This window comes from Lontra canadensis, unplaced genomic scaffold (genome assembly GCF_010015895.1).
Source record: "Lontra canadensis isolate GAN:19392208 unplaced genomic scaffold, GSC_riverotter_1.0 scaffold92, whole genome shotgun sequence".
NCBI lineage: Eukaryota > Metazoa > Chordata > Mammalia > Carnivora > Mustelidae > Lontra > Lontra canadensis.
In genome coordinates, this window is record NW_022631086.1 from 6,231,357 (window position 1) to 6,258,047 (window position 26,691).

Here is a 26,691-nt window from a genome sequence, read left to right on the forward strand (position 1 = left end):
GGGGTGAGCTCATCAGCTAACTGGCAAGCAGGAGCAAACCCAGGGCTGTGTTCCAGACGACAGAGCCACACCCGCTGCCTGACAGACAGGGTTTCCCTGTGAACCTGTCAGGGCAGAGTGGGCCTAAGAGCAGCAAGCCTTCCACGCCCTGACAATTACATCCAGCAAGAAAGGCTGTGGAAACTCATTTAGTTAGACACAGTGAAGTACTAGTGGTGTTAGGAGTCTGTCTATAAAGATTTTCCATCATCTGTTACTACACGTTTATTTTTCCCCCAGGTACAAAACTTGGTTTTAGCCCTTGTAAACAGAAGGATTTCCCTTGGGATCTTCTCCACCGAGAGGTTATCCATATAATTATTTTGCAAGAATCTTCCTAATTTTGGGAAAACCTTCACACACACCCACACACACCCACACCCCAATTTTAAAGTAAAGCGCACAGACTATAGGCCTCCTGTGCGGCACTGAACGCCATCCGTCCTGTGGGTTCGGTCAGCAATGCACATGTCCCTGATGATAAATCAGGGGAGTCCCTTTGCTTCTGTGACATCTCCAAAGCCACCCTCTCCATGACGTTTGTTTTAGACTTTCCCCACCATGCTCATCTCATTTGGATTTCAATGCTTCCTCCCACTCAAGAGGCGATTCCGAGTTCTTGGGAATTGCTGGAAATATTGACTGCATTTTACTTCGAAAGTCTTTCATCTGAAAGAAGGAAAAAAAATCAGTTATCAAAATTAAAAGAAGGGGAAAAGAGGCAAAGCAATGAGAGAGACCCGGTTGCTGCCCCAATGATACTGCATTGCTTATGGGTACAATAAAAGGTAAGGACTATTCTTGCTACCTTAAAAGGAAATGAGAAACTTCTTTTCTTCTTCCTTTAAATAACATAAAATGCCATTCTAAATCTGGAAGGCAACATAATTTAAATTGTCAACTCTCCGTAATATTTATTTCCTACCAGAAGAATGCTATGTATTGTTGGCTTTCATATATAAAGATACAACTAAGAATGGGAGTTCTGGGTTTTTTTTTGGGGGGGGGGGTTCTGTTTATCTTAACTACACCAAGAATTCTGGAGCCTAAAGGAAGAAATGGAGAGAAGAGACTCGGCAGGGTGCTCCACGGACGGAGGGCGCTGCTCTAAGGGAGGGCAGCACTCACTACGGGAGCTCAATCATCTTTCCACTAGACAGTCCAAGCTATACATGGTTTGGTTCGTTATTTAATCTATCTGCGCCTGCTGTGAATTCATCGCTTCAGCCCTACAGCATGGCACGGCCTTACGGTATTCTCATCAGCCACATCCGAACTGCATTTCTCAAGGATAAAGACCCCCTGAGAGCTGTGAAGCACCTTGCACTCCTTGACAGCACCAGCACCAAGTCATCTCTGGGTGGATTGTTCTGAGAGTCGGCTGATGTCTTCTTACTTCACTTGGTTTTGAAGCTGGTTCCTTCCCTTGTTTCTAAATTCAGCCAGTGTGTCGTGTTCAGGCCTCGTCAAGTGCTAGGCATGCACTCCGGTCCCTGCAGCACTGTGAGTGCAGCACAGACTCTGGTACTGGATAGACTTCTCTGTTCAAATCCTAACTCCACTACCCGGGAAAACTGCTTCCTGTCTCTAAGTGGTAGATCCCACGTGTGCAGAATGGAGATCATCACCTGCTTACACGGTGGTGAGGACGCGAGCACAGCACCCAGCACGTGGTGTTTGGTGATCTACTAGCTGTTGTCATGACAGCATCATCAGTGCTGGGCTGCAAAAACACAGTTCACATGCATAGATATGATAGATCTGTTAAAAACTATAGTTCAGTGTCATTTTGGTCTAAGTATTCTGACACTGGGAGATCCAGGAGGTTACTTATTCTATGTAGTCTGTAGGAGGGCCGTGCCAACCATCTCAATGTTTGGGTCCCAGACACCAGTACCCAAGATACACACGTCCACGGCAGGTATGCCTCTCCCTAGCCCAGTCTTCCATGCAGCTCTCCAGCTTGTACTGTGGCGAGTCCTCCATGAGAGGTTGTCAACCAGAGGTAGTACTGGGGAGGGACTGGAACTGTCGTTCCCAACAGCAGTTCTCAAATCGTGTCATGCCATTTTGGTTGCCATAAGCACAAGGAACTGCTATTTGCATTGGGGGTGGGGGAAGATTCTAAATAGCTAATGTACTGCTTTGGGGGCACCTGGGTGGCTCAGTCCATTAAGCATGTGCCTTTGGCTCTGATCATGATCCCAGGGTTCTGGGATTGAGCCCTACGTGGGGCTCCCTGCTCAGTGGAGAGCCTGCTTATCCCTCTCCCTCTCTCTCGGGCTCTCTCTAAAATAAGTTAACAAAATCTTCAAAAAAAAAAAAAAAACAATTGCTTTGTCCAAAATACCAACATGGCCCCACTGAGGAATCTTTTGCATACACTTTCTCAGTTCAAAGACATCTCTGGTCAGGGTCTACGATGCGCTGCCTAGTTCCTTCCCTTAGCCTTTACTGGTTGAACATCTGTCAAGACTAAACCTAATGAGTTTTCAAATGGGGTGTCAGAGAGCGAGGACATGAATCATTTACCATTTTACCTTCTCAGGGATGTGGGACACGGGCAGTTGCTGAGAAGGGAGGAGGGCAGGGGAAGCAGCTGAGGTCTGGGGAGGAGTTAAGTGTGGGCGTTCTACTTCAGCATGGGGGCCTGTGTTCCCATTTCCTCCTCTTGGACGGATTTTTTTTCCCCTTGCCTTTAATTTCCCAAGTATTGTATCATTTACTTGCTCCCAGAGTCATAAATGAGTTACTGAGCTACCGCAAGGAATCATCTGAAGAAAGAGCCAATTAGGAACAGACAGGCTTCAAAGAGATGTAAAGGAAGGGAGGCAAGTGGACCATTCAGGCCTCTTCTTTAATTTTACAGCTGTGGAAATGGAAACCTGGAGTCCACATTTAAGTTATAAACAGGGCCTTATGTTGCTTTAAGCAAGGGTTTCACAGCAGGTTTTTAAGTTCATACGATTTTTGTTATATGGATAGGAAACGAAAACCTTCAGGGTTTTTGTTGTTGTTGTTGTTGCTGTTTTGTTTTTTTTTTTACCTCTGTCAATTTTTGATAAGCAGTTTAGAGGTGTGGGTCTATCAGTAATACGCTATCACAGGCTAACAGAACCTTCTGCTTAAAAATGTGCTTGAAAAGATTTAGGGGTTGAGTTAATTTAAGCAAATTTGATTATAACACCAATGTACTAGATTCCACAATAACACTGACAGCTACTGGCATAAACCCATTCCCTACCCTACATCCCAGCAGTCTGGTGAGGATGGGGCATGCTACGAACTAGGTCTCCATCCAGCAACTCGGTCTTACTCTGCAGCATTTTGCAAACTCTGGGATCTCTCCCCTCCTCTTCCCTCTTTCCTCGGACCGGGAAGAATTTGACCTTGGCTAGGGGTCACAGGGCTACCCTTCTAAGCAGGGCCACTGTGTACTGTGCAGCTCCAGCGGCTGCTCTCCACAAAGACTAAGACAGGAATGGCACCCCCTGGGCATCAAGTCCACTGCTCAAGAACCTCATCCTTAAGTTCCAGTGTTTGTGTCCAGCAGTGATGGGCTGTCGTATTATTGGAAAGTACAACTTCCTAAAGGCAGTTATCAAATACAATGTCATGATGATTGGGAAACCTACTGTAAGTACTTTGTCATAATACGGACATTCTAAAGACTGAGTATGAGCAACTTTTCAGACATCAGAACAGATTCAAGATTGTGCCTCTAACAATGTTACTCTCGTTCACACTGCAACAGCTTTGTAAAGGGCCATAAAGCCAGGATGCCAGCAGGAAGACCTGGGACACTGCTGTGCATTCATCATGCGTGTCTTGGCAGGAAAAAAAAAAAAAAAAGAAGACTTTTGGTCCAATATATGGTGCGCTGAAAAACTCCTTAAAAGCTGCTATGTACCCAATTGAGAAAATCCTTATAGCATCTATTCTTAAAAAAATAAGCAGTTATTGGAATAAAAAGCTCAAGCTGTAAAATGTCTTTGCCATTCACCAGCTCCTTTACTTCAATTGCCTCTTGCAGGACGTCAGTGCTGGACGTAGCATGACAAAAGCTTTTTAGGAACAAGTGATGAGAAAGCCTTTGGATATGTCAATAATTATGGTACCAAGAGTAATTCTGAAGAACCTGGAAATTCAGCTTCTCCATAAAACAGAATAAGACTCTGTTACTTGAACAGGAATAAAAATGTCTGCCATTTGACATGACCTGGATGCCAGGCACTGTACCAAGCACGGGGCTATTACTTAGTCTTTACAATTCTATGCAGCAGAAATGAGAGCCAGCACTTTGCATATGAGAAACCAGAGGTCAGAGAGGTTAAACCAGCCATGGTGACATGTTTCCTAAGTACAACTGACTGACGCCCTGGGCTCTTTCACCACAGCCACCCTGGTCCCGTGACCTGGAAAACTTGGTACCTCTAGAACCTCTAATCACATACCAGCTTTCACTAAGAAGGATTTCAAAAGCACATACACTCCTACAATGGCCACCACTTTAGAATGGTATGGCAGGTTGTTAGCAATGTTCCCTGATAACCAGAAGTGTGGACTTCTAGACACAGGGGGTTCAACTTCCCCACCCTCTTGAAGTTAGGTAACCATGTGACTAGCTCTGGCAGAAGAAATGGGCATCACGTCCAGGGTGATGCATTTAACCGCAGCTGTTTCCAGGCCACTCTTACCTTGCCATGGAAACAAGGAGACCTGTGTTACTACAGAGGTGCCTCAAGATCAAAACAATCTGAGGTACGAAGCCACCTTGTGTAGGACAGCTCCCCTAGAGAGACACACGTAAACCCACACTGGATTTTACAAGAGAAATAAACCTTTGTTGTTTTAAACCACACATTTGGAGACTGTTTTTCACTGTAGTATAACCCAGCCTATCCTGACATAGTGAAGAGAATTACAAAACAAACCTAGGGCATCCTCTGATCCCCTTCAAAATTATGTTAAACTTGGCTGAAACACGGCTGAATGAAAACTCAAGCGCTGGGCAAAGGGGAAGAGGAACTCTGTGCAGTTAAGCTTAAATGGCTTTTAGAATCAGCTGGAACAGCCAAACCACCGTTCTTCCCACTTTCCAAAAGCCCCGTACATCAGTTTGTCCCACTAAATGATACTACTTCCTGGGTAATCAGAACATTTCTAGATGTTTCCAATAGAATAGTATGGGAGCTCTGATCACTAGGGTAAAGGGTCATTTGGGGGGCAGACTGCTGTCCTAGGTCTACTTGATAAAATTCAACTAAGGAGGACTGGCTTTATTTTTTAAATTTATGTCAGAGAGAGAAAGACAGAACAAGCAGGGGGAAGAGTAGGCAGAAGGAGCAAGAAGCCCGATGCAGGACTAGATCCCAGGACCTTAGGATCATGACCTGAGCTGAAGGCAAACACTTAAGAGAATGAGCCACCCAGGCATTCCAGGACCGGCTTTAGAGAGTAGATGCTGATACCTTTCAATTTTGATGACCCCTGCTGACAGCCACATGGATCTTGAAATATGTTTAAAGACACCGTATTATTTACTTAATATTCAATTGCATCAGGAAAGTTGACATGAATTTAAAAATCTTTCTCAGGGTGCCTGGGTGGCACAGTTGGTTAAGCATCTGACCCTTGGCTTTAGCTCAAGTTGTGATCTCAAGGTCTTGAGATGGAACCCTGCGTCGGGCCCTGTGCTCAGCAGAGTCGGCTAGAGATCCTCTCTCCCTCTCCCCCTCCTGTGTGCTCGCTCTCTCTAAAATAAAGATATTAAAAAAAATTTTTTTTCTTATTTTCTAAGTTATTACATCATTTAGGGAAAGGCCTGACAAGCACCTTCACTTTCTCCTAAACCCTCACTTTTATCAGATGCATAAAGTTTACCATCTATAGTAAAGGCCATTGATTAAGGAATAAAAAGTGAATGTGTAACTTCCTGAGAAATATAATCCTTGAAGTACTCATTAAAATGACCAATTTCTAGGACACTAACAGGGCAAAATTGAAACACAAAAGCTTTCTGCTAATGTGAAGTGAACTAGCAGCAGGGATGACGCGGGAGCATCTTGGGGTCGGGGCCCAATCTTCTGTAAGACCGGACCGAACAAGGACAGTTTGTAACACACTTCCTGATTTAACCTGCTAACAGGTCAGGTTCTCAGAGGCAGTTCTAAAATAACGTTAGTCAGGCTTGGTTTTTAACAACTCCAAAATCTAAATCTAATATTTCCTTTCCCTGCTGACTAAGCGACAGTAACACTTGCCATCTCTGTCAGGCTTCTTTCTAAAAGCTTTGTATTTTACTGCATTAAACACTTTGTAACAACTGCCAACCAGATCACTCCTCTTTTCACATTTTAACCTAATGATCCTGCTTCGCTGGCATCCATACAAGAGTACGTGTGTGCATGTGCCCCTCTGCCCCCAAATAAACAGGACCTACTTGCAGCTCCCGTTTTATAATGCCTTTTTTTAAGGCCCAGGTGACAGACTGTCACAGTGGAATGAAGACAGCTCATGGCTTCGTTACAGAAAGTACTTCTGTAGGTACATTTATTTTTACATTGCAGAGGAAGTTACAACATCTTAAAAATGGTAAATAAACATAGTAAGTATAAGCCATCCAGAATGAAAGAACACGTACTTAATGAAAATTATCATTTCTGTAACACAAATGCCTACATCCTAATCCTTTTTGGACCAAAGAGCAAATACACACACAGACACACACATAGCACGTGCTGGTACATCTGTGGTACAAAAACACCTCCTTCGATGCCATCACTTAGGAACTATGGGGGGAAAAAGCAACCTGACATCTAGATGCTAAATAAAAAAGCTTGCGGGGGCAACTCACTCTACTTCCTTTCCTGTTTCCAACTTGTAGAAATTCAAGCTTATTTAAAAAAAAAAAAAATTGACATACAAAACCCTGTAACTACTATCCCTTCAGTAACTTCAAAAGGTAGTTTCCAACAACTTTAAAGCTTGAGCTCCTTCTGAATTTCCCAAAGCGTTTCTGCACTCTTCTTCAGACATGCCTCTTCTTCTGTGGTCAGCTTTATCTTTATAAGGTCTGTAATACCATTCTCTCCCAAGATACACGGAACACTGAGGAATACTTCTTCATTTATTCCATAGAGACCCTTAACTAATGTGGAAACTGGATGCACTCTTCTAAGATTCTTCAAAATACTTTCTGTTAAATCAGCTACAGATAGGCCAATGGCCCAAGAAGTATAACCTTTCATTCTAATAATCTCATAGGCACTAGCGACCACATCTTTGTGGACATTCTTCCACTGCTCAGGATCTTGATCAGTTCCTATGTCTGAGTTCAGATTCTTCAGAGGGACACCAGCGACGTTCACTCCACTCCACACAGGCACACTCGAGTCTCCATGCTCTCCCACGACCCACCCATGACAGTTGTCAGAGTGGATACCGAGCTTCTGCCCAATCAAGAAACGGAAACGGGCCGTGTCCAGATTACAACCATTTCCAATAACACGGTTTGGGGGAAATTCGCTCAACTTCCAGGTCACGTAAGTTAGTACATCCACTGGGTTGGAAACAACGATCATTTTGCAGCGAGGGCTATACTGGGTAATACTGGAAATCATTAATTTAAAGATGTCCACATTTCGATGGACTAAATTAAGCCGTGTTTCCCCTTTTTCCTGGCGTGCCCCTGCGGTGATGACCACGAGGCTGGAGTTTGCAGTGACGCGGTAATCTCTGCTGGACACAATAGCTGGCATTTTCACGAAGGGGCTGCCATGCTGAAGATCCATCGTCTCCCCCTGCAGTTTGTCTTCATGGACATCCACAAGGGCAAGTTCGTCGGTCAAGCCCCTTAACAGGATGCTGATAGCACAGGCCATGCCAACCGATCCGGTTCCAATGATGGAGACCTTGTTGTGAGGCACGGCCTCCTCGGGAGCGAAGTTCTTGATCAGCTCACACCTGACGGTTGCCATCTTGCACACGGGGGGGACGGCCCAAGCGCCCGTCAGAGGGAGGCCCGCCACCCGGCGGGGACACAGCCAATTGACTCTCCCGGCGCCCACTCTCCGGCCGGCCCGCAGGACTCCCACGGCCCGACTCATGGCCACTCACTCGAGAAGTGGAGGGAGAAAGGAGGAGGGGAGCGCCAGACAAGCTCCCCGGCGGGATGGAAAGCTGCGGGTGACCGTTAAACGTGCCTCCGCCAGCAACTGCAGCTGCGCAAGCCCGTGCCGGTTGGGCGCCCCCGCAGTCCACTACTGCGGCTGCGCAAGGCCGTGGCGTCGGCGGGCCCCGCGGCCCACTACCGCGGCTGCGCGAGGTGGCCGGGCCCCCGGGAATGGCCGGGGCCTCCGGGGAAATTTCTGCCTTGGACTGGGGTGGGAAAAGAACTTCTCTAGCGGATGAATTCCGAAGTGATAGTTTTATAAACACGAAGTCTCTGCAATTTTTAACGTGAATAACGGGCCAACCAAGATCCCCGGGATTACTGATTTTCTATTTTTGCTACAGATGTCAAGTAAATATAATTCCAATATGTACAGATAAAAATAGGGTTGTATTTTCTGAAGTGTATCCCTGCCGGGACCAATACGGTGTGTGCGCTCTGTCTCCAAATGGCCGCCTTCATCATTTCTCTGCGTCTGTAGGAGAGGTGGGGCTCCTGACTTAGGTTGTACCCAATTTGAGAACTTTCTTTTTGGAAAGGTTCCACTGCCTTCATACAGTCACGACCATGACCCACAACTGCTGGGAAGTCACAGCAGCGACAATAAGGGGAAGTGGCCGACTGCGCGCTGGTCTGGCAGCGAAAACTCAACGCGAGATGCTGTTAACTTCCTTCTCATGCCAAAGGCAAGGCTGTGATTCAGAGTCCTGATTAAAAAAGACTGCTCGAGTCGAAAGGTGGGGAGATAGCCTGCTATTAAATATTTCATATTTAGGACTGGGAAAGCTCTTCTCACTCTTTCTGCCACGGAAATGCAGTCTAGAAAGACAGGAGTAATAAGCAGAGGAGGTGGTGAGCGGAGGAAAAGTGTGGCTACTAATGGGGTTCCTGCCATCCTGTTTCAGTGTGACTTAGCACACTAGCAGGGACCAGACACCCCATGTGGAAAGTATGCGGTCACAAGCCTCATGACACACACAATGGTGAGAGAACCACATACGTAAGTTCTCTCCACAATAGTAATCAGATTTATTGTAACCATTTCTCAAATTGAAAACTGGAATTTCCTTTTAAAGGACCAACTTTTGATAGTTTCTTTTATCCCAGTCGTAATTGAAATGTTTTAACCTGATGCCTGTTCCCACCTTCTTCCTATAATGATTCCTTTGACCAGTCATTTTCCAAGATAAGTGTTCTTGAGGATGAAATTCAAGCACATAAAGACTCATAGCTAAATGACTTCTTTCAAAAGTAATTTTCTTTCTAGAGTTTGAACCTCTTCAGAAATAAAATCTCTGACAGCTGCCTCTTCAGTTTTTCCCCTTAGCCACAACTAAATCAATTTTGAGAAAATAACACTCTCCAAAATAAAAATACCTCAAACAAAGCAGCTTTTTATTTACAGTAAGTCTTGAGGTAAGAAGGGAAGAACTAAGACAGACAAAGAGCCATACATGACCCCCGGAGCAGATTTAGGTCTACTCAAAGACGTGCAAAGCCAAATACAGCCAGATAGCTACCTAATGACCTGTCTTCAGTGGCTCTTTATTCCTTTTGAATGGAAAACCTAACTCAAATTATCTGTTCAAAATACAGCACAATATTATAGCTGATGGCAGGATTATGCTTGATGACATCACTTAGGAGGGAGAAAGCAAGAAATGAAGATGACCAGCAAGTCTCTGGACCAGCAATGGTTCCAAGTAAGTCATTCTCTTCCTTCTGCCTAGACTCTCCCCCAGGTCCCCTGCCCTTTTTCTAGCTAGGAGTGCTGTTCAAATATTCCATCCTCTCAGTCTCTACAATCCCCCAAGCAGAAGTGACTTTTAAGAATCCTATGCCACCAGTGTCTTTTGTACCTCTCTCCATTGTGGGATTTATCACACACTATTAAATGTAATTACTTAGGAACTTGTCACTCCAAAGAGATCACCTTTTATTTAGAGCATATCACGATCCTTTAGAACAGAGCTCAGTAAGTGAATTCAGTAAATATTCATGGTAGAAAAGAAGGAGTACAGAACCCAGTGAAGTAAGGCCAGAGCGCTGAAAGATGAGAGAAATAGAAAGGCACAACTGGAGAATTCACCTGGTGTCAAAGTTTTAAATTAAGGGGTAGGTAAAATGTGTAGGTACCTGTTTGGGGTTTCGTAGCAAGGCTGATGTATACAATTCAGATAAAGATATGGATAAGCTGAAAGATTTCTTAACCATTTTCAAAGCCAAAGCCACTACCTACCAAGTCAGAACATACAAAAAAGAAATTCTGCAGCACTAGACACACAAGAAAACAAATGCTCAATGGCAGAGAGAATATTTTCATCCTGTAAAAAAATGTTTCGTTCTTTGGAAAGCTTTACAAAATAACCACTGCACAAAACCCTTGATATGAAAAAGTGAGAGAAAGAGAGAGAAGCTGCAATGAAAGCACTATTAATTAATATTATAAGCTATAAACTCATCAGCAAGTAGAGCATTATATAAACATAATTATTTTTAAAATCTTCTTTGTGATTTAAAAATCATAAAATGCAAATTATAGTTTTAAAACAAATCAGTGGGCTGTGATTCTATTGCTCATATACTAAAACCTATATAACTTTGTAATCCTTGTGTGGGGGTCTTTACAAATACCAGCACCTTAGAGCATTTTCCTTTGTCGGTGATATGGGAATGCTGGGGAGGGACAAAAGTATGGCCACAAAGCTTTGTTTCCTAATAAAACAAGGGCAGACTGTCAAGTCAAAACACTGCAATCAACTTGCATTGACGGTATTCAAATATCATAACAGGAATTGGCAAAGTCATCTAATAAAGTATCCAAATCTCAATTCTGTTCTTTAAGGGCATTATCGACACATAATTTTTGATGCACTTAGAAGAGCCACATGCATTTATCTTTCAAAAGTGAAATATTTTAACGGAGCACAAATCACGAAAAACAAAGAAACTAAAATTCACTGATAGGTGTTTAAATATCCCAAATTGTAGCTAAAAACTGACAAAGCTTAATTTTATGGATTTAGGTTCTAAATAGGTGCGTTTTTATTAATTCACTGCAATTATTCTCTGTGGTTGGATTAATAGAAATAATACTGTAGTCCTCAATAGCAGTTCTATTCATCTAAAAAAAAAAAAGACATGAAGAATATGTTTGTACATGGAAGTTACCTTCAATTTAGGTAAAAACTTAAATTTACCTAAAACTTAAATTCCACCTAAAGGTGGAAACTTAAGTTATCTTTTACAGTCTCAAAACTGCCGGAACAGATGAACTCCTTGTTTGCCTCAAGACCCCATCTAGGCGAAGAACAGAGCCAGCAGCAGAAACAGAGGAAGAGGAAGGAATGTTCAGTGGCGACATTAGCAAGGTCAAGGCTCAGAGGCTAGGACATGGCCTTTCGGCAAGGCTAGAACTCTGAGTGCAACAAAGAGAGAACCAGCCAGAGTCTTGAGCACTGTGTTGTGGACATTTGCATCAGATCCCTTTTGGGGGGCCAGTCCCGTGCAGTGCAGGCCACCGAGCTGCACCCCTGGCCTCTATCCATGGAATGGCAGAGCACCCCCACCATCATGATAACCAGAAATGTCTGTGGATGTTGCCAAGTATCTTTCTTCTGTGGGGAGGGGAAGTCAAAATGCCCCCATTAAGAACCAGTGGGTCAAAAATGAGTAGGAGCGAGACCAGCGAGCAACCAAACCATTTCAAGGAACTTGGATTTTATTCTCTAGGGAAGAGTGGGCCATTGAAATGGCAGAAACAGTGATCAGATTTCATCCAACAGATGTCTACTGGACACATCCTCCGTGCTAGGTACTCTATCAGGTGCTGAGGTTGCAACAGTGAACAAGACAAATGAGGTCTCTATCCTCTTAAAATTTACATTCTTTCTGTGAGGACAGATGAGACAAGCAAATGGTCAATATAATTTCATTTTGCAACAGTGCTGTGAAAAGAAGAAAACAGGATGCTGTCAGAGAGGGACTGATGGTCTGGGGAAGCTTCTCGGGGGAGACGAACGCAAACAGGGCAGAAACTCTACAAGCCAACACAGACTGCCAGGCCAGCACCTGGGCAAGGAGTCTGCTGGACCAGCAGGAGGAAGGGCCCTCAGGAGGAAGGCTGGTGTGTGGGGGGGGCAGGGGGGTGTCAGCGGGTGGGAGGGGTGACTGGGTGGTCCAAGAGGAGGCCGGCCGGCAGGTGGGGCTACATCCCACGAGACTTCTTCACGGGGAGCCTCTGAAGCTTGCTCAGAGTGTCGTCATCTGACACTTTACAAATCTCTCCAGCTGCTGTGTGGAGGGAGAGTTCAGGGGGAAGGAAAGAAGAGGCCGGAAAACTCTGCGAGGCAAAAGGTGAATGCAATGGCAAGAGATGAAAGGGGCCAGGCCGTGTCTGGCAGCACAGCCAACAAGCAGGTCTTGCCCGTGGATGACGTGGAGGGAATGAAGGGAAATGAGAGAAGCCGAGATGACGAGTCTCTGCTGGGTTCCGGGCTGGGGCAGCTGGGGCACAGGAGGGACGCAGCCTGAACGGGAGCGACGAGAGGCGGTGAGGAGACCGAGAGTTCTGAGTGAGACCCAGGTCGCCGCGTGCCTCTGGGCCACACCACTGATGTGCAACGGGCACGTGCAGGGCAAACCCGATGGCCGACTGCGCAGACTGTGTTCGAATGTTCAGTTGGGGGCTAACGGACCAAAGGAGTAGCTGGAGAAAGACGGAGAACAGCAAGAGAGAACGTGCAGAGGCGGGAGGAGCTGGAACGTGTCTGTACACACAGCAGCGGGGGGAGCTGGCAATCCGCAAAGGCTGGGGTAATCCTGGGAGCAAGGTCCTCTGACAGATGGACGTGATGGACAGATGGACCAGCATGGACACCTCGCCCACGGTCACATGAAGAAAGGCAGAGTGAGTGGTACAGATGCAGGATGAACTCTGGGGAAGATGAAGGCCAGAGCCCTCTCGCAGTGTGGAGAAAGGACTATGGAGAAACCGGGTGGGAGGCAGGGAGAACAGAGGTCTGTCATGACAATCTTGGGGCAGGGTCAATGGCAGTGGGTGTGTGGGAGAAGCAAGACATGCTGAGTGATTAGATACAGGGGTGAGAAAGAGTGTGGTCACGAACAGAATCCAGCTTTTCCCTCTGGGCAGCTCTACGGACGATACTGCCACTCACCATGAGAGACCCGGGAGTAGGATGCTGCGTGGGGATGGGGGGAGGGCAGCAAATAACATTCATGTGGGAACACACGTGACACCTGCAGGACATCCAAGCATCAGTGTCCAGCAAGTGGGTCTGTGAGCAAGGAGCTCCGAAGTCGACTAGAGACGCAGACCTGGCAGCCTTCTGTGGGTAGATGAAGCTACAGCCCACGGACCCTCAGAGGAGCAAATTTAAAGGCAAAGCAAGGAACCTAGCATAAAATGTATAAAATAAGGCAGCAGCATCTCAGAAGGAAATGGAATAGTGGGAAGGAAAAAATAAGAGCCAAACTAGGATTGAGAAAAATTACAAAAAGAATGAAGAACTATAAAAGGCCAGTATCCATTAGCACAAGTAACAAACAATAACTGATATATATCCGATATATATATTTGGTTCATCAAAAATTAGAGAAATTATGTTCAGCACAGTCTACACTGTGGAAAGATACACAGCACATTAAAAAAAGATTTCTTCTTAAAATTATTTTGGTCAGGAGAATTCAATTTGAGAGACCACTTCATTATCAGATATACTGGGAAATGAAAAATAATATATATAAATATATCAACATATACATATAAAAATGTTTTATAGATTCCTAGGTATTTCTAAGTGACCAATAATAGGCACCTTTTAAAACAAAGCGTAGGGGGAAGCGTAGGCTACTAGGTCTTCGTTCCACAGTGCCTTATTTAGAGAGATCTGCTCATCTGAGTCCAATTTTCTATGCTCCATATTAGAAATAAGGACAAAGAAAAAGAAAACCCAAATGAAATCAAGGATATTTTTCCTCCAGTGGAATAAGGCTGGGAACATTCCTGAGGTGATTAAGCCTGATTTGTGTCAGGCTTTGGAACAAGAAGGCTTTTATGGCAGAGCTTATCTTTTCTAATAATTGTAGCACATTCCCACTTTATAAAATGCTTGGGGTCCTATTTTACTTATAAAAGGAAACTGGTGGGTTTTTAGAAGAGGTATTTTGGCAATATGCCAATAAAAAAGCTGGTTTTTGTGTTGTTGTATTTTTTTTTTTTCTTTTCCTGCCCCCTTGGCTTAGGGCAAAAAAAAAAAAAAAAACCCCCTCAGAAAACAAAATACGATATTGGTCATTATCTCCCATTTTAAAGTGAGCAAGTGCCTGTGATTCGGTCTCTCTGTCACCAAATTCTCTTCCACATTACATCGAGTGCCTCTTACCACCGGATGCCAAGCCTATTAGAGCTGCAGTGAGTGGGAAATAAGGGTTATAGAGATGTTCTTGTCACCTCAGACCCAAATTTAAGTGATGCACAGTGCCACTTCCAATTAATTTAAAAATGATTCCAGGAATATATTCCTCAATGCTTACGCTGTTTGAAGGCCCTCCGCTTGACAGACAGAACTACCTGTGTGAGATCATGATGACTCTCTGTTCTAGGCATTCTAGTAAGATCCATCAGGAAGTGGAAGTGAAGCTGGGTGTGCTGATGTTATGGTAATCAGAGTCAGGAACTGAAGTTTGCTTCCTAGGGACAGAAGCTGGTAGAGATGTTTGGAAGCTCTCACATTAGATTAGGCAAGGATGCAGAAGGGACATATTTTAGTCACTCTTCTGACTTCCCCTGCAGATCCCTCAGAAGTGGTCACCATTAAACAATTTGCCAGGAAATGGATTTGTTTTTAACCTCTGACCGGAACCAAAGAAAAGTACAAAGCATACAGTCTATTTCCTTCTTAAATATCTTAGATATTAAAAACCTCTAAGCTTTTTCATAGTTTTATTTATATCTGTGGTCCTAGTGTTCACCTACAATGTTGCTTCATTTGAGACAAATAACTTAAAAATGGTGTCAGAATAAACATATTTAATATAAGATCTATCAGATACTGAAATCAGCAAAAAGTCAAAAGAACGAGATTTTACTGTAGTTAGCAAAAACCCTCAAAGCTGGTCATAAGGTCATTAAGAAATGAGCATAAACATTAACATTAAAAAGTATACTTAGCAGCAGCTACCAAAAAGAGCTGGAGAAAATACATTTTATTAGAATGAATCTAATATTGTCCTAGAAGAAAGATATTATTACCTCTCTTAAAGAATCTTTCTTAGAATAGGAAAGACAGATGCCAATTTCTGGAGAAATAATTAAGACATGTTTTACTTACATGTTTTACTTTTTGATTTTAAGGAAAAGGAAGCCTGGGCTCTTGAGAAAGAAGTAAGCTATATCAGATCAGGAGGCAATACGGGGGCTGGGGAGATGTGTAAGACTTCAATCACAGATTATTTGCATAAAAGCCTTTAGAGCAGCCGGACTTTGGAGAGATATAGTAAAGGAACAAAGAGATTATTTTCCATTTATCAGATTGGCAAACATTTCAAAGTAATAGAAGCCACTAATGGCGAGAGTGCTAGGAAACCTGTATGCACTGTCAATATCTTCTAAATGTATAAACTTTGTACTTTGGACATCAAAAACATTTTTAAATGCCCCTGGATTCAACAATAACATCAGCTGTCTTTAGGATAAATTTCCTGACTGAGAAAAGTATAAAAAGATGCACACCTACAGAGGTTCACTATGGTGTTTAATAGTGAAAAATTACAATATAAGTGCTATTGGCAGGAGACTGATTACATAAATTATAATATAATGGAACACCAGGTAGCCATTAAAAGTGATGGAGATTTACACAGTCTATTGTGCAAAGATGTTCTCGTGGCTATTCGGTGAGAAAAGGCTCCAGAATAGAACGGTATCACACTTACATACAATTATATTCATAGACATACAGAAAGTCTGAAGGGATGTTTTTATTGTAATAAGTGGTTACAACTAAATAGAATTTCTGTTTCCCTTTTTGTACTTTTCTACCTTTTTTTTTAAATGGGTACATCATTTTATAAAATAAACACAAAACCATCTTTGTTTTAAAAAAGATAAGTCCTAAACATGTTTTTCTTTAAAAATAAGCAATATATGTAAATAAAAACAAATACTTCTTATTACCTGGTAAAAGACAAACTAAACGAAAAACTTCCTTTATTTACAAGTTAATTTTTAAATTTAAGTCTCTGGATGAGTTAATGTATTTCACAATAACTAAACATGTTTTCATTCGTGGTTTTATTACTATTGAGATTTTAGCCCCTCTGAGGGCAACGACTATAAATTATCTGTGAATTCTAACTACACCAGGTATCATGAATATATTAACCACAAGGCACAGTAAATGTCAGCAGTGGTGATTCCGACTGGTACTAAGACAGCCTCACGTCCAACAAATGTTGGAAGAGAAGAGAAGAGAAGAGTCCAGGCAAAAAAAGCCCTAGATTTCCCAGTCGTATCAATCAGGAATTATTTATACATCCAACGTTTTTCCTTCTAAGGGGAGGGGAAAAAAAGGCAAAATAGTCTAATCGTAATTATGCTCAATCTTTTCAGAAATCCTTTCAAGTATCAATACTTAAAATAAATAAGAAAAGGTACAAAAGTGAAGTCTTTGTGCTTGAGTCACAGGTGAATAATTTTAAGTGGCATGGTGTCTTTAAGTTTTTTTATTTATTTGAGAGAGTGTGAGCGAGACAGATTGAAAGAGAGAGAGAGAGCCCATGCACAAGCAGTGGGGACGGAATGAGGGAGAGGGAGAAGCAGGCTCCTGGCTGAGCAGAGAACCCCACACGGGGCTCCATCCCAGGACCCTGGGATCATGACCTGAGCCGAAGGCGGGCAGTTCACCGACAGCCACCCAGGCGCCCTGGCTGCTTCTTTTGATAACTGTGGAATTACTAGTTGGTATCTCAAGACATCCTTATTTACTCACTGACAAGCATTTATTTCAACTACTCTAAATCTAAAATAATAAAAAGAATCTAATCATACTGCCACAGGGTGAACCTGGCCTGAACATGGCAGTCTCCCAGGATCCTTTGGGATCCTCTGGGATCACTGGGTGCATTAGGAGACCACAGACCCACAGTAAATGTTCACTGTTTCAACAATTAAGTTACTGTTAAAAAGTTAATGCTGCTTCAATCATAATCAGATGATAAAATACTGTAGTTCAAAGTAATGGATGAATCTATACTGAGCAATGGGGCCTTGCTTGCTGGCCCACGATGCTGTTCATGGCCAGAGCTGGTGAGAGGATCCCAGACTGAATCTGGACTGGCTCAGACATGGAGGGAGGGAGGCTCCCACCTTAAATCCTGGACGCACCTACTGGCTTCAGTCCGCTGACAAGATAGCCTCCACTAGCTCTCCTTTTGTTAGAATCTCTAATTAAATGATAACACTACTGGGTAAAATATAAACTTTTTTATTTTGATGTATTATATTTTGATATATTTGATGTATTATTTGGATGTATTATACATTTTCTGTCTAAAATAAATTCCATAATAACTACGAATAAACTAAGTGTAAATCCAAAATATTTCTAAGAAACTGAAGAGCTTAGCTTCAAGCATTTCAGCATGCCCTGGTTTAGACCAGCAGAGTAGCTGTGAATTAAAATAGGGAATGTGCACCGCTCTCCTTCAGCCAGTAGATGGCACCCTTCTTTTTTTTTGAACTGGGTTTATAAGGATTTAATAGGATTCAAGGTTGCTACCACCAATTATTTGACAAAGGGACTAATTCTGATTTACCTAATTTACCCAAAATAATCATATCAATTATTTATTGAGTGCATAGATCTGGACCATTTCTGTTCAGCATTTTCTAAGATTTGTTTTCTTTAGTCGTGGAAAGATAACAGTTCTCAGGAGTCGGGGCAATCTCACAATTACCCTCCAAATTCTCTGAGAACTGAAATATAGTACTGCTGTCCGCAAGACGCAGAGTGGGTCATATAATAAGAATTTGCTTAGAGAGTCTTAAAACCGAAGCCTTCCACAGTAATGGTCTACTGGGGAGCCCTGTCTTAGCACAGTGCCTGGCTCAGGGTAGGCCCACAAATGTCTTTTGAATGAACAAATTCATAAACACTACTGCTTTTAAAAGGTGTGCCCTCGAAAAACTATCAGTGGTTCATTTTTCTGTGAGACTTCTCAGATATGGATAGCAATCTGATATTCCTAATGACCTAAAGGTAGGGGGACAGTACATTCGTATTCTCGCGTTTTAAAGACATGAAGATATAAAAAGATTCCAAGTGTCCTTGTATTCAGCAGTGCCAATCAGAAAACAGTTTTTCTTGCCCAACCATTTTCTTTAGGCCATAATCCTCCTACAGGTGCCATAAAACAAAGAAGTTCACATTCTAGAAACTAGAATAGCACCAGATAGCCCATAAAGCCCAAGTTCTTGAGCATATAACTTAATCTAAATATCTTAACTTTGTTTGCCTATGAAAGTTTGGATGGATTCATTATGACTCTTCTCGTTCAAAGGTTATTTATATTTTAAAATATCTTAAAACTTTATTATTCAGTTTAGGACCCACATTACTAAGTTCTGGAAACATCCCCTGACAATTCCATCAAGTCACTTCATCAAGACCACCATTTTTATAGAAACTACAAGCTTAACCTTACTATTAAGTATCTCATGCCCTCAAGTATATTTCACACATAGTCAAAGAAGTTCTGTGAACTTCTAAGCAGCTGTGCTTCATTTCTAGCATAAATTAATGAAAATAAAATCTAGCAGTGTTTTTTAAATGGCAGTATTACTGTTAAAGTAATACATATTTAAGGAACATACAGAAAAGTGAAATAAAAAATTCACTCCCACACCCGTAACTCATCCACACGTTTCTACTGCACATATGTCCCCCCAGTTTTTTCCACTTGTTTTCAAGTAACTGCTCTCATATTATATATACAAATGAATCCTGCTTTACCATTATACCCTAAGCATTTTTCTACTGCAGATGAAGGCTAAAAGGAGGCCTTCTCTTTTATGAGGAAAGAATGGCCCAGTCCTAACTGGGATTAATTAGAAAGCCAGGAGATGAGGCCCACATTGAAGATACCCAGGAAGACCAGTGAAGTCATCAAGAATGTGTGGATCACATCACAATTAAAATGAAATTTACTCCTTCCCCCTCACTCTGGCCCCTTCCAACTACTCCTTTATTTTCCTATCTTAGCTAGGGGAGGTAACATCGGGAAAAAAAACTAGGTTCTAAAGACTATCAGACTTGGATCCAAATCTTGACTCCGTCAGTTATAAGCTGTGTGATCTTGGACAAGTGTCTTAACCTCTCTGAGTCCCAATTTCCTCATTTATAAAATGGGGGATATAACCATGTGCTTCATAGTTACTGTAAAGATTAAATAACCCGCTATGTCTAAAATGTCTGGTACAATGCCTACAATGGAAGGAGAGACTTTACACTGGTCAAAAGCAAAACTGAGATTAACACAAAAATCATCCCAAATCTTCAGTCATGGGTTTTCTAACTTTTCCGTGTAAACACAACTTTATTGTTATAAACAATTACTAGCCAGCAAAGTTACTTTAAAAATAAAGGTTAGTCAGACTAAAAGAAAAGCAACATCTATCTGTCTGTCCATTAGTATACTTTGAGTAAAAAGTACAATAATGCCTATGTTCAGTTATGATTAAACCAAATGGGAAAACTTGGGTAATGCCTATAGTAATAATATTACTTAGCACTCCCCCTCCTTTGCAATTTCTCCCCCTTTACAGAATCGCTCCCGTCAGCATACTCACATGCTGTCAATTCTCCCAACTTAAAACAAAAAACAAAAAACGCCTCTCTTGATCTCAGTCCCCCTTCCAGCTACAAGCCCATGTCTTTCTTTACCTGTAAAGCAGAATTTAAGACGTGCCTATACAGGCAGTGTCTCTTCTCCATTCTTTTGGACCCACTCCACCCAGGCTTTACCCACCAAGGACCGCCACACCGCTGACTTGGCGAACTGCCGAGTCCCATCTTACATGACTTCACGCCACTATACACCTTCTTTACCTGGCGTCCAAGCCACTGTTCTCCCGGTTCTCCTGGGTTTTCTCCTTTACTAATTTCCTTCGTATTTCCCAACCTCTAAACCTTGGGAGTGCCCAGAGCTCTTTCCTCGGACCTCTTTTCTCTCTATGTTCAATGCCTTGGTGAGTTCATCTGGTCTCCTGGCTTTGACTACTATCCACATACTGAAGACTCCCAAATTTACATCTTGACCTTGTACCTCTCCTCTGAACTCCAAACTTCTATATCTAACTGCTTGCCTGACTTTCCTCTTCCCTACCTAACAGATTATTTCAAACTCACAGGCCCTAGATGGAGCTTCTGACATTACCCCAAACATCTGCTCCTCTCACACTGTCCCCATCCATCTTCCAGCTGCTCAGGCCAAAAGCCTTGGAGATCCTTGACCTCATTTTTTCTCTCACCTCTCACATTCGACGTGAAACAAGTCCTTGTTGACTCTACCTTCAAAATATATCCAGAACCTCTTTTCATCAACTCCCTTGCTGCCACCTATTCCAAACCACCGTCAGTTCTCACCTGTCACACATGGCCTGGTCCACAGAACTTCCTACCAGTAGTTTTAAAAAAGCCAATCATTCCCAGTATGGAGCTGTTTAGCCTGGAGTAAAAGTTACACACACACACACACACACACACACACACACACACAAACACACACTTCTTGGAAATCAGGCATAGTTAGTCACAGAAAGTAGAATAAACATTCAGACAGCAATTACAGGACTGTAGTGACTTACACTGTGAACTCCTAAAGCTTTCCAGACTGCGAAGCTGATCACACCAACCCCACACCAGGCATAAAGTGAGCCCCAGCCGAGGGCTCGCAAGGCAAGGGAAGACCCGCTCTCTGGTAAGGCGGCTGTGGCCATACTTCCCTGAAATGGAGAAAGAAAGGAAAAAGCATCAGTTCGGAAAGTGTAATTATTTCGGGAATGTTTGACGCTCACGACTCTCCGAATGTCACCGTAATTTTGGGATGCCAGATGAACCCAAGTTCAAAAAGCAGCTTTGTTACTTAATAACTACAAGACTTAGGTCACGACTCCTCTGACTGACGGATATTTGAGTAGGCAGGGCATTGCCAGGAGCTGCACTGGGTACTAGAGAGAAAAAAGGCAAATAGAATAACTTCTTTCTGACTAAAAATTTCAGTCACTGGTGCGGGGGGCGGGGCGTAGACACAGACACATAAAAGTTAACTGTGATCTAAATGGAATGTGCAACGAGAGAACTATACCCAGGGCACCGCGGTCCCAGAGGAGGATGCATTATCTACTGCTGCAAAGAGAGGAAGCTTTAAGGAGGGGTTCCTCAAAGAGGTGAACTAATAGAAGTCACTGCGAAGACTTGTAAATGTATATGCAAAATGCGGGGCACACAGTAGAAAGCCAACTTGTGGCAGCTAGTCACGAGAAAGTAGGAAATAAACAATGACTCTCCTTTTGGGTTTCAAGGCATCTTATTACGGTAAAAAATTCTATAACCATAATAACTGAGCAACTTTCAGCTCATCAGCACACGAACTTGACAGAGAAGACTAGGAATGCGATGTATGCTTCAACAAAAGCATATAACCATCCCACCACTGAAAGCACTGGTTACTGATTATTTTTTTCCAAAACTTTTCTTTGCTCTTTTTGCCTATTAATTATCCCAGAAAAGCCCTACAACATTCTGTCAAGTTCTCTCTGAGTTCTGTTCACTGGCATCTTCATAAAAATGCCATCAAACTGATCAGCTAATGTAATAAGACAGCAAATTTGTAATGTTTGGTCTTCCTTCTGGAAACAAATTTCTATTTACTTGGGGAAAAAAAGCCTTTCTCCTTAAGAACAACTTCCTTTATATTGCTCAACCCACTGAATAATAAAGGTTTGTATCACGTGTTGTGGTTACGAATGTTATTGGTGGCACATAGAAAAGCTGGGCTTACCTGTATCTTCAGGTCTCACACCGTGCCCTGACCCAGAAGATACTCAGTATTTGCTGACTTAACACTTGTTTGTAATATACCTGAGACCCAACCAGATTTTCAAGAGATGTTTCTTTATTTACTGTGATCAAAACAACACTCTCCTCTCCCTTTTCTCATGTTGCTGTAATTTCAGACCAGTTCACTAGACACCACAGATCTCATATAAATTCACTAACTTCTAACTGGCCTGAATTTTCATCCAGAGCAATACCATTAGCCAAATATTATTAAAAGAGGGTCAATTTGAGTGCCTAAATTTTATTTTAGAAACTTAAGTTAAAAATTCCTTATTTCCTTGGGAAGGACAGAAATTATCTATGTATTATGTATGTGCATGTGTTTTTAAAAGGCACCTTAGCTTACACCTTCCTCTGTTTATTCAGTGAAGGACAAAGAAAAATCAATGTTCGTTCGTTCAGCATTTACTACTCCCTTTCCACTAGTGTGAGACTCAGCTAAGATACCGCGGTTAAGACTATAAAGAAATGATGACCATCTTCCTGAAATAATAGCAGTGTAGGCAGTCCCCAACTAAAGGTGGTCATTTTTAAGAGTCCTGAGTTGCAATCTGTATCTGTATTATAACGAATGCTTCGATTCCAGGCTAGTGGACAGAAGTCTATTTAAGTAAAAAATTGCTAAAAATAGTATAATTTCCTCACCAAGAATAAGATGGAAAGAGTGCCCTGGTGAGCAAGTTGTTTAATCCGTCCATGCCCCAGTTTAATGGGGACAACGTAATAACAGCGTCTCATGGGGCTGTGATGGGGGTTCAAGGAGCAGCAGCAGCCAGCACGTGGTAAGCATTCAAGTGCTAGATATTATCTTCACTACTAATGTCAGGGAAAACTGCCAGGCGGCGACTCTGAAATACACTGCCTAAGTGGGATTCTTAAACCGGTGCTTGCTAAGTGTAAATGCATTACCTGCTCCAGAACCTCTGAGCCTCTCAGACACGGTCTGGATCAGTGGTGATGCTCTAATTCAGATGCTCCCCCAGAGGAGAGGCAGAACTTTACACAACATATTTAACCAGCCAGAACAGTAATTCTCAAACTTTCCGGTCTCAGGATCCATTTCTACTTGGATCCCAAAGACTTCTGCTTGTGTGGATTATACTTACGAATATTTAATATATTAAAAATTAAAACTAAGAAATTCTTAAATTTTAAGTATTAATTTAAAAATTTTAATTTAATTTTAAGTATTCATTTAAAAGTATTCATTTAAAAATCAACCCAGTAGGGGCGCCTGGGTGGCTCAGTGGGTTAAAGCCTCTGCCTTCGGCTCAGGTCATGATCTCAGGGTCCTGGGATAGAGCCCCGTGTGGGGATCTCTGCTCAGCAGAGGGGGGTGCAGGGGGCGGGGGTGCCTGCCTGCCTCTCTGTGTACTTGTGATCTCTCTCTGTCAAATAAATAAAATCTTAAAAAAAAAAAAAATCAACCCAGTATAGGTGAATAGAAACCTATTCTTATGAAAACAACTGCCTTACAGAAGAATTTAGTGCCAAGAAGCGATGTTTTACGTTTTGATTAATCTTCTAAATGTTTGGCTTAATAAAGGACAGGTGAGGGTTGAAGGCGGCCTTGCACGACCAGTTGAACCGGCTCAAGGTTGAAGAACTAGCCCTCCGATCAATGATTAGTTCTAGGAGAGGGGATGAGATGTTGTCTTCTCAGCCTGCACCTGAACAGTCACCTGATATGTTGGTTCATGTTGACAACGAAGCATCAATCAACCAAACGGCACTGGAGTTGAGCACAAGGAGCCATGTGCCCGAAGAGGAGGAGGAGGAAGAGGAAGAAGAATCAGATTCCTGAAGCAGGTTAGGGAAGAACCAAGCTTAGTTACAGGAACTAAGTTACTACATCTGAGGAACTTTTGTCTCTTCAAGAAAATTTTCTTTCCATGGGCCCTCTGGTCGGCTTTAAAAGGAACAAGAACTTTAGGTTGTGTAGTCGTGAAAATGGTTCCATCAAGAACTCCAGTTTCAGAACACTTTAACAAAAATTCGTGCCATATGGAAAAGCAGACATGCAGTGTCTTAGCATTGAGCAATACGGGTGGTACTGTAACTGTATTCTGGTCAGATTTAGTAATTATGCTCAAAACAAAGTTTCCTCTAAAATGCTATTGAGAAAGTCTGGCATTTGCACAAAGGGCAGAGTTTAAATACAAGCCAGCCTTTCCAGTCAGCAATACCTCTTTTAAGAAAACCAATTAAAGGTTCTGTGGATGCCACTGAACTATTGTGAGCAGAGCAAGGCTGAGGTCTAGGAGAGAAGGATGACAAGTGAGGAGCCAGAGGGCCACTTGAGAACGCAAGCTGCTGCCACCTCTCGGTGGAGCAGGTAGGAACTCTCTACTGTAGAGGGCTTTGTGGGGGCTGCCATCACTTGTAGGCTGAGACATCACAGTGGAAAAATGTGCTTAGAAATAAAGTACAGATAGGGGCGCCTGGGTGGCTCAGTGGGTTAAGCCTCTGCCTTCGGCTCAGGTCACGATCCCAGTGTCCTGGGATTGAGCCCCGCATCGGGCTCCCTGCTCAGCAGAAGCCTGCTTCCCCCACCCTCCTGCATGCCTCTCTGCCTACTTGTGATCTCTGTCAAATAAACAAAATCTTAAAAAAAAAAAAATAAAATAAAGGACAGATGAATTTTCATAAATGCTTCTGTATTCAATCTGTTGCAATATGTTTTTTGATGGAAGAATGTGAATAAAATCCAGTCTTCCAGAGATCTGTGGTTGGAAAAGGGACAAGTATTTTAACAGCCTCCCTTCTCTGACACTCCACCGAAACTTCCCGAATAGCTGTCTGTACTCTGGAATCGGAAGTCAGACCGATGAGTTTTTTGCACTTTGTTACATTAAAATCCATTCATCTCTTTTGTATTTCGAATGGGCCTTTTATACATGCATTAGGATCATTCAGAAAATACTGACTTACCAAGTTATGCAGATCTTTCCGAGGCTGACACCATTTACTAAATATTTAAAATTTCACATTATTATTACCAGCAATCTCATCAGGAAAGCCTTACATTATCGAGCACCTATCATGCTCCCAATGGCAAGTTTCCTAAGATCTAATTTTCACTTGCAAGCTTCAATTTTTTTCATTGCCAACAAATACCGACAAGGGCTTGCTTGAGAGATGACAGGCTCATCTTGTTCATTTTGAAGATAACACCTGCCAAATACCCACTTCTAAATAACTACAGTTTGTCAGTTGCTCTTGCAAATACAATATGATATTACATGAAAAAAAGCAGTGGGTTCAGCATGCAACTTAATCATACAATTGCTTTTCCTAGAGAAAAACGTCTCTGGTATAGATCAGAAGGGCTTTATGATACTTCCCATTTCTTCATGTGGAATAGTAATCAAGTGTTAAGATTTAATAAAATCAACACTTTTACTGCTATAACAAGGACATTCTTATGCAACGAGGTTTTTTTTGGGTTTGTTTTGTTTTGTTTTGTTTTGTTTTTGAAACTGCAGAGGCATGGTAACAGAGAACACAATGACTACTAGTAGTTTGGTGCCACTGCCTTGATTACGCTAAGGCACCAGCAGTTTTACCCCCGCAAATGCCTTAGGATTATTATGAAAATAGTTTTGACTTTACAGACCCTCAAGAGTCTCAAGGATCCTAGGGTTCTGTGGACCACAGCTTGACAACCACCATGTTTGATAGGGCATGTGTGATAATCAAATCTTAGAACCACAAAATAGAATACCAAGTTGTAATTGTGGGTATGTAGTTTTTTTCCCTAAGAATCCGTAACTTTCATGAGATTCTCAGAAAGGTCTGTGACCCAAAGGTTAACTGGTAATTTTGGATTAGAAATCTATGCAAATTGTACTGTTAAAACGTCGCTATCAGTTAGGCCTTACTGATTCCTTCGACAAGATGTATTTCTGCACTGAAAGTATTCTGTAATACAAGGGGAAAATGACCAGTTTCATCACAGTGATTTCAGTAGTTCCATTTAAGCCTCGAGTATGCAGACGGGAAGCAAAAGCATCTTAAATGTGGTCTTTTTCCTTTACAGTATTTACAATGCTTAAGCATGATATCCAATTATTAAAAATTAAAGTGGAGCGGGAACCTGACTGATTTATGATTTTTCATGTAACACTGTTCTTCCAAGCAAACCTCAAATTATAATTATATAGTTAATTGTGTCAATATTTAGTATCTGTCTCCTGCACCAGATGCTAGCTTCCTGGAAGGCAGATGTTTTGTTCATTCTTCTGTCTCCTGTACCCAGCTAGCACAGTGCCTAACACAGAAAAGATCCTAAGTTAACATCTGAAGCAATGAAATGATGGATAAATAAATCATACGGGA

General features: G+C 42.3%; 3 protein-coding genes across 3 annotated transcripts in view; 1 reads left to right on the forward strand and 2 right to left on the reverse strand.

Moving 5' to 3' along the window:
* Positions 1–239: 239 nt before the first annotated feature.
* TMEM242 (transmembrane protein 242) overlaps positions 240–26,691 on the reverse strand; it is a 28,267-nt gene continuing 1,815 nt past the window's right edge. The window contains exons 3-4 of the mRNA XM_032836434.1: positions 21,099–21,236; positions 240–708 (exon numbers count right to left, since the gene is read on the reverse strand). Of these exons, the coding sequence (XP_032692325.1) occupies positions 610–708; positions 21,099–21,236 (237 nt within the window). The 3' untranslated portion in view covers positions 240–609. The remainder of the gene's footprint in view (positions 709–21,098; positions 21,237–26,691) is intronic.
* LOC116854509 (L-lactate dehydrogenase A-like 6A) lies at positions 6,956–8,207 on the reverse strand. Its single transcript, XM_032836432.1, has one exon. It carries the CDS (start codon positions 8,145–8,147, stop codon positions 7,020–7,022), a length of 1,128 nt encoding a protein of 375 aa, XP_032692323.1. The 5' UTR covers positions 8,148–8,207; the 3' UTR covers positions 6,956–7,019.
* LOC116854511 (snRNA-activating protein complex subunit 5-like) lies at positions 23,916–24,284 on the forward strand. Its single transcript, XM_032836435.1, has one exon. It carries the CDS (start codon positions 23,975–23,977, stop codon positions 24,155–24,157), a length of 183 nt encoding a protein of 60 aa, XP_032692326.1. The 5' UTR covers positions 23,916–23,974; the 3' UTR covers positions 24,158–24,284.

Bases quoted from the DNA above. Each gene is read 5' to 3' on its own strand.
- LOC116854509 (XM_032836432.1), bottom strand. From the start codon at position 8,147: ATGAGTCGGGCCGTGGGAGTCCTGCGGGCCGGCCGGAGAGTGGGCGCC.
- LOC116854511 (XM_032836435.1), top strand. From the start codon at position 23,975: ATGATTAGTTCTAGGAGAGGGGATGAGATGTTGTCTTCTCAGCCTGCA.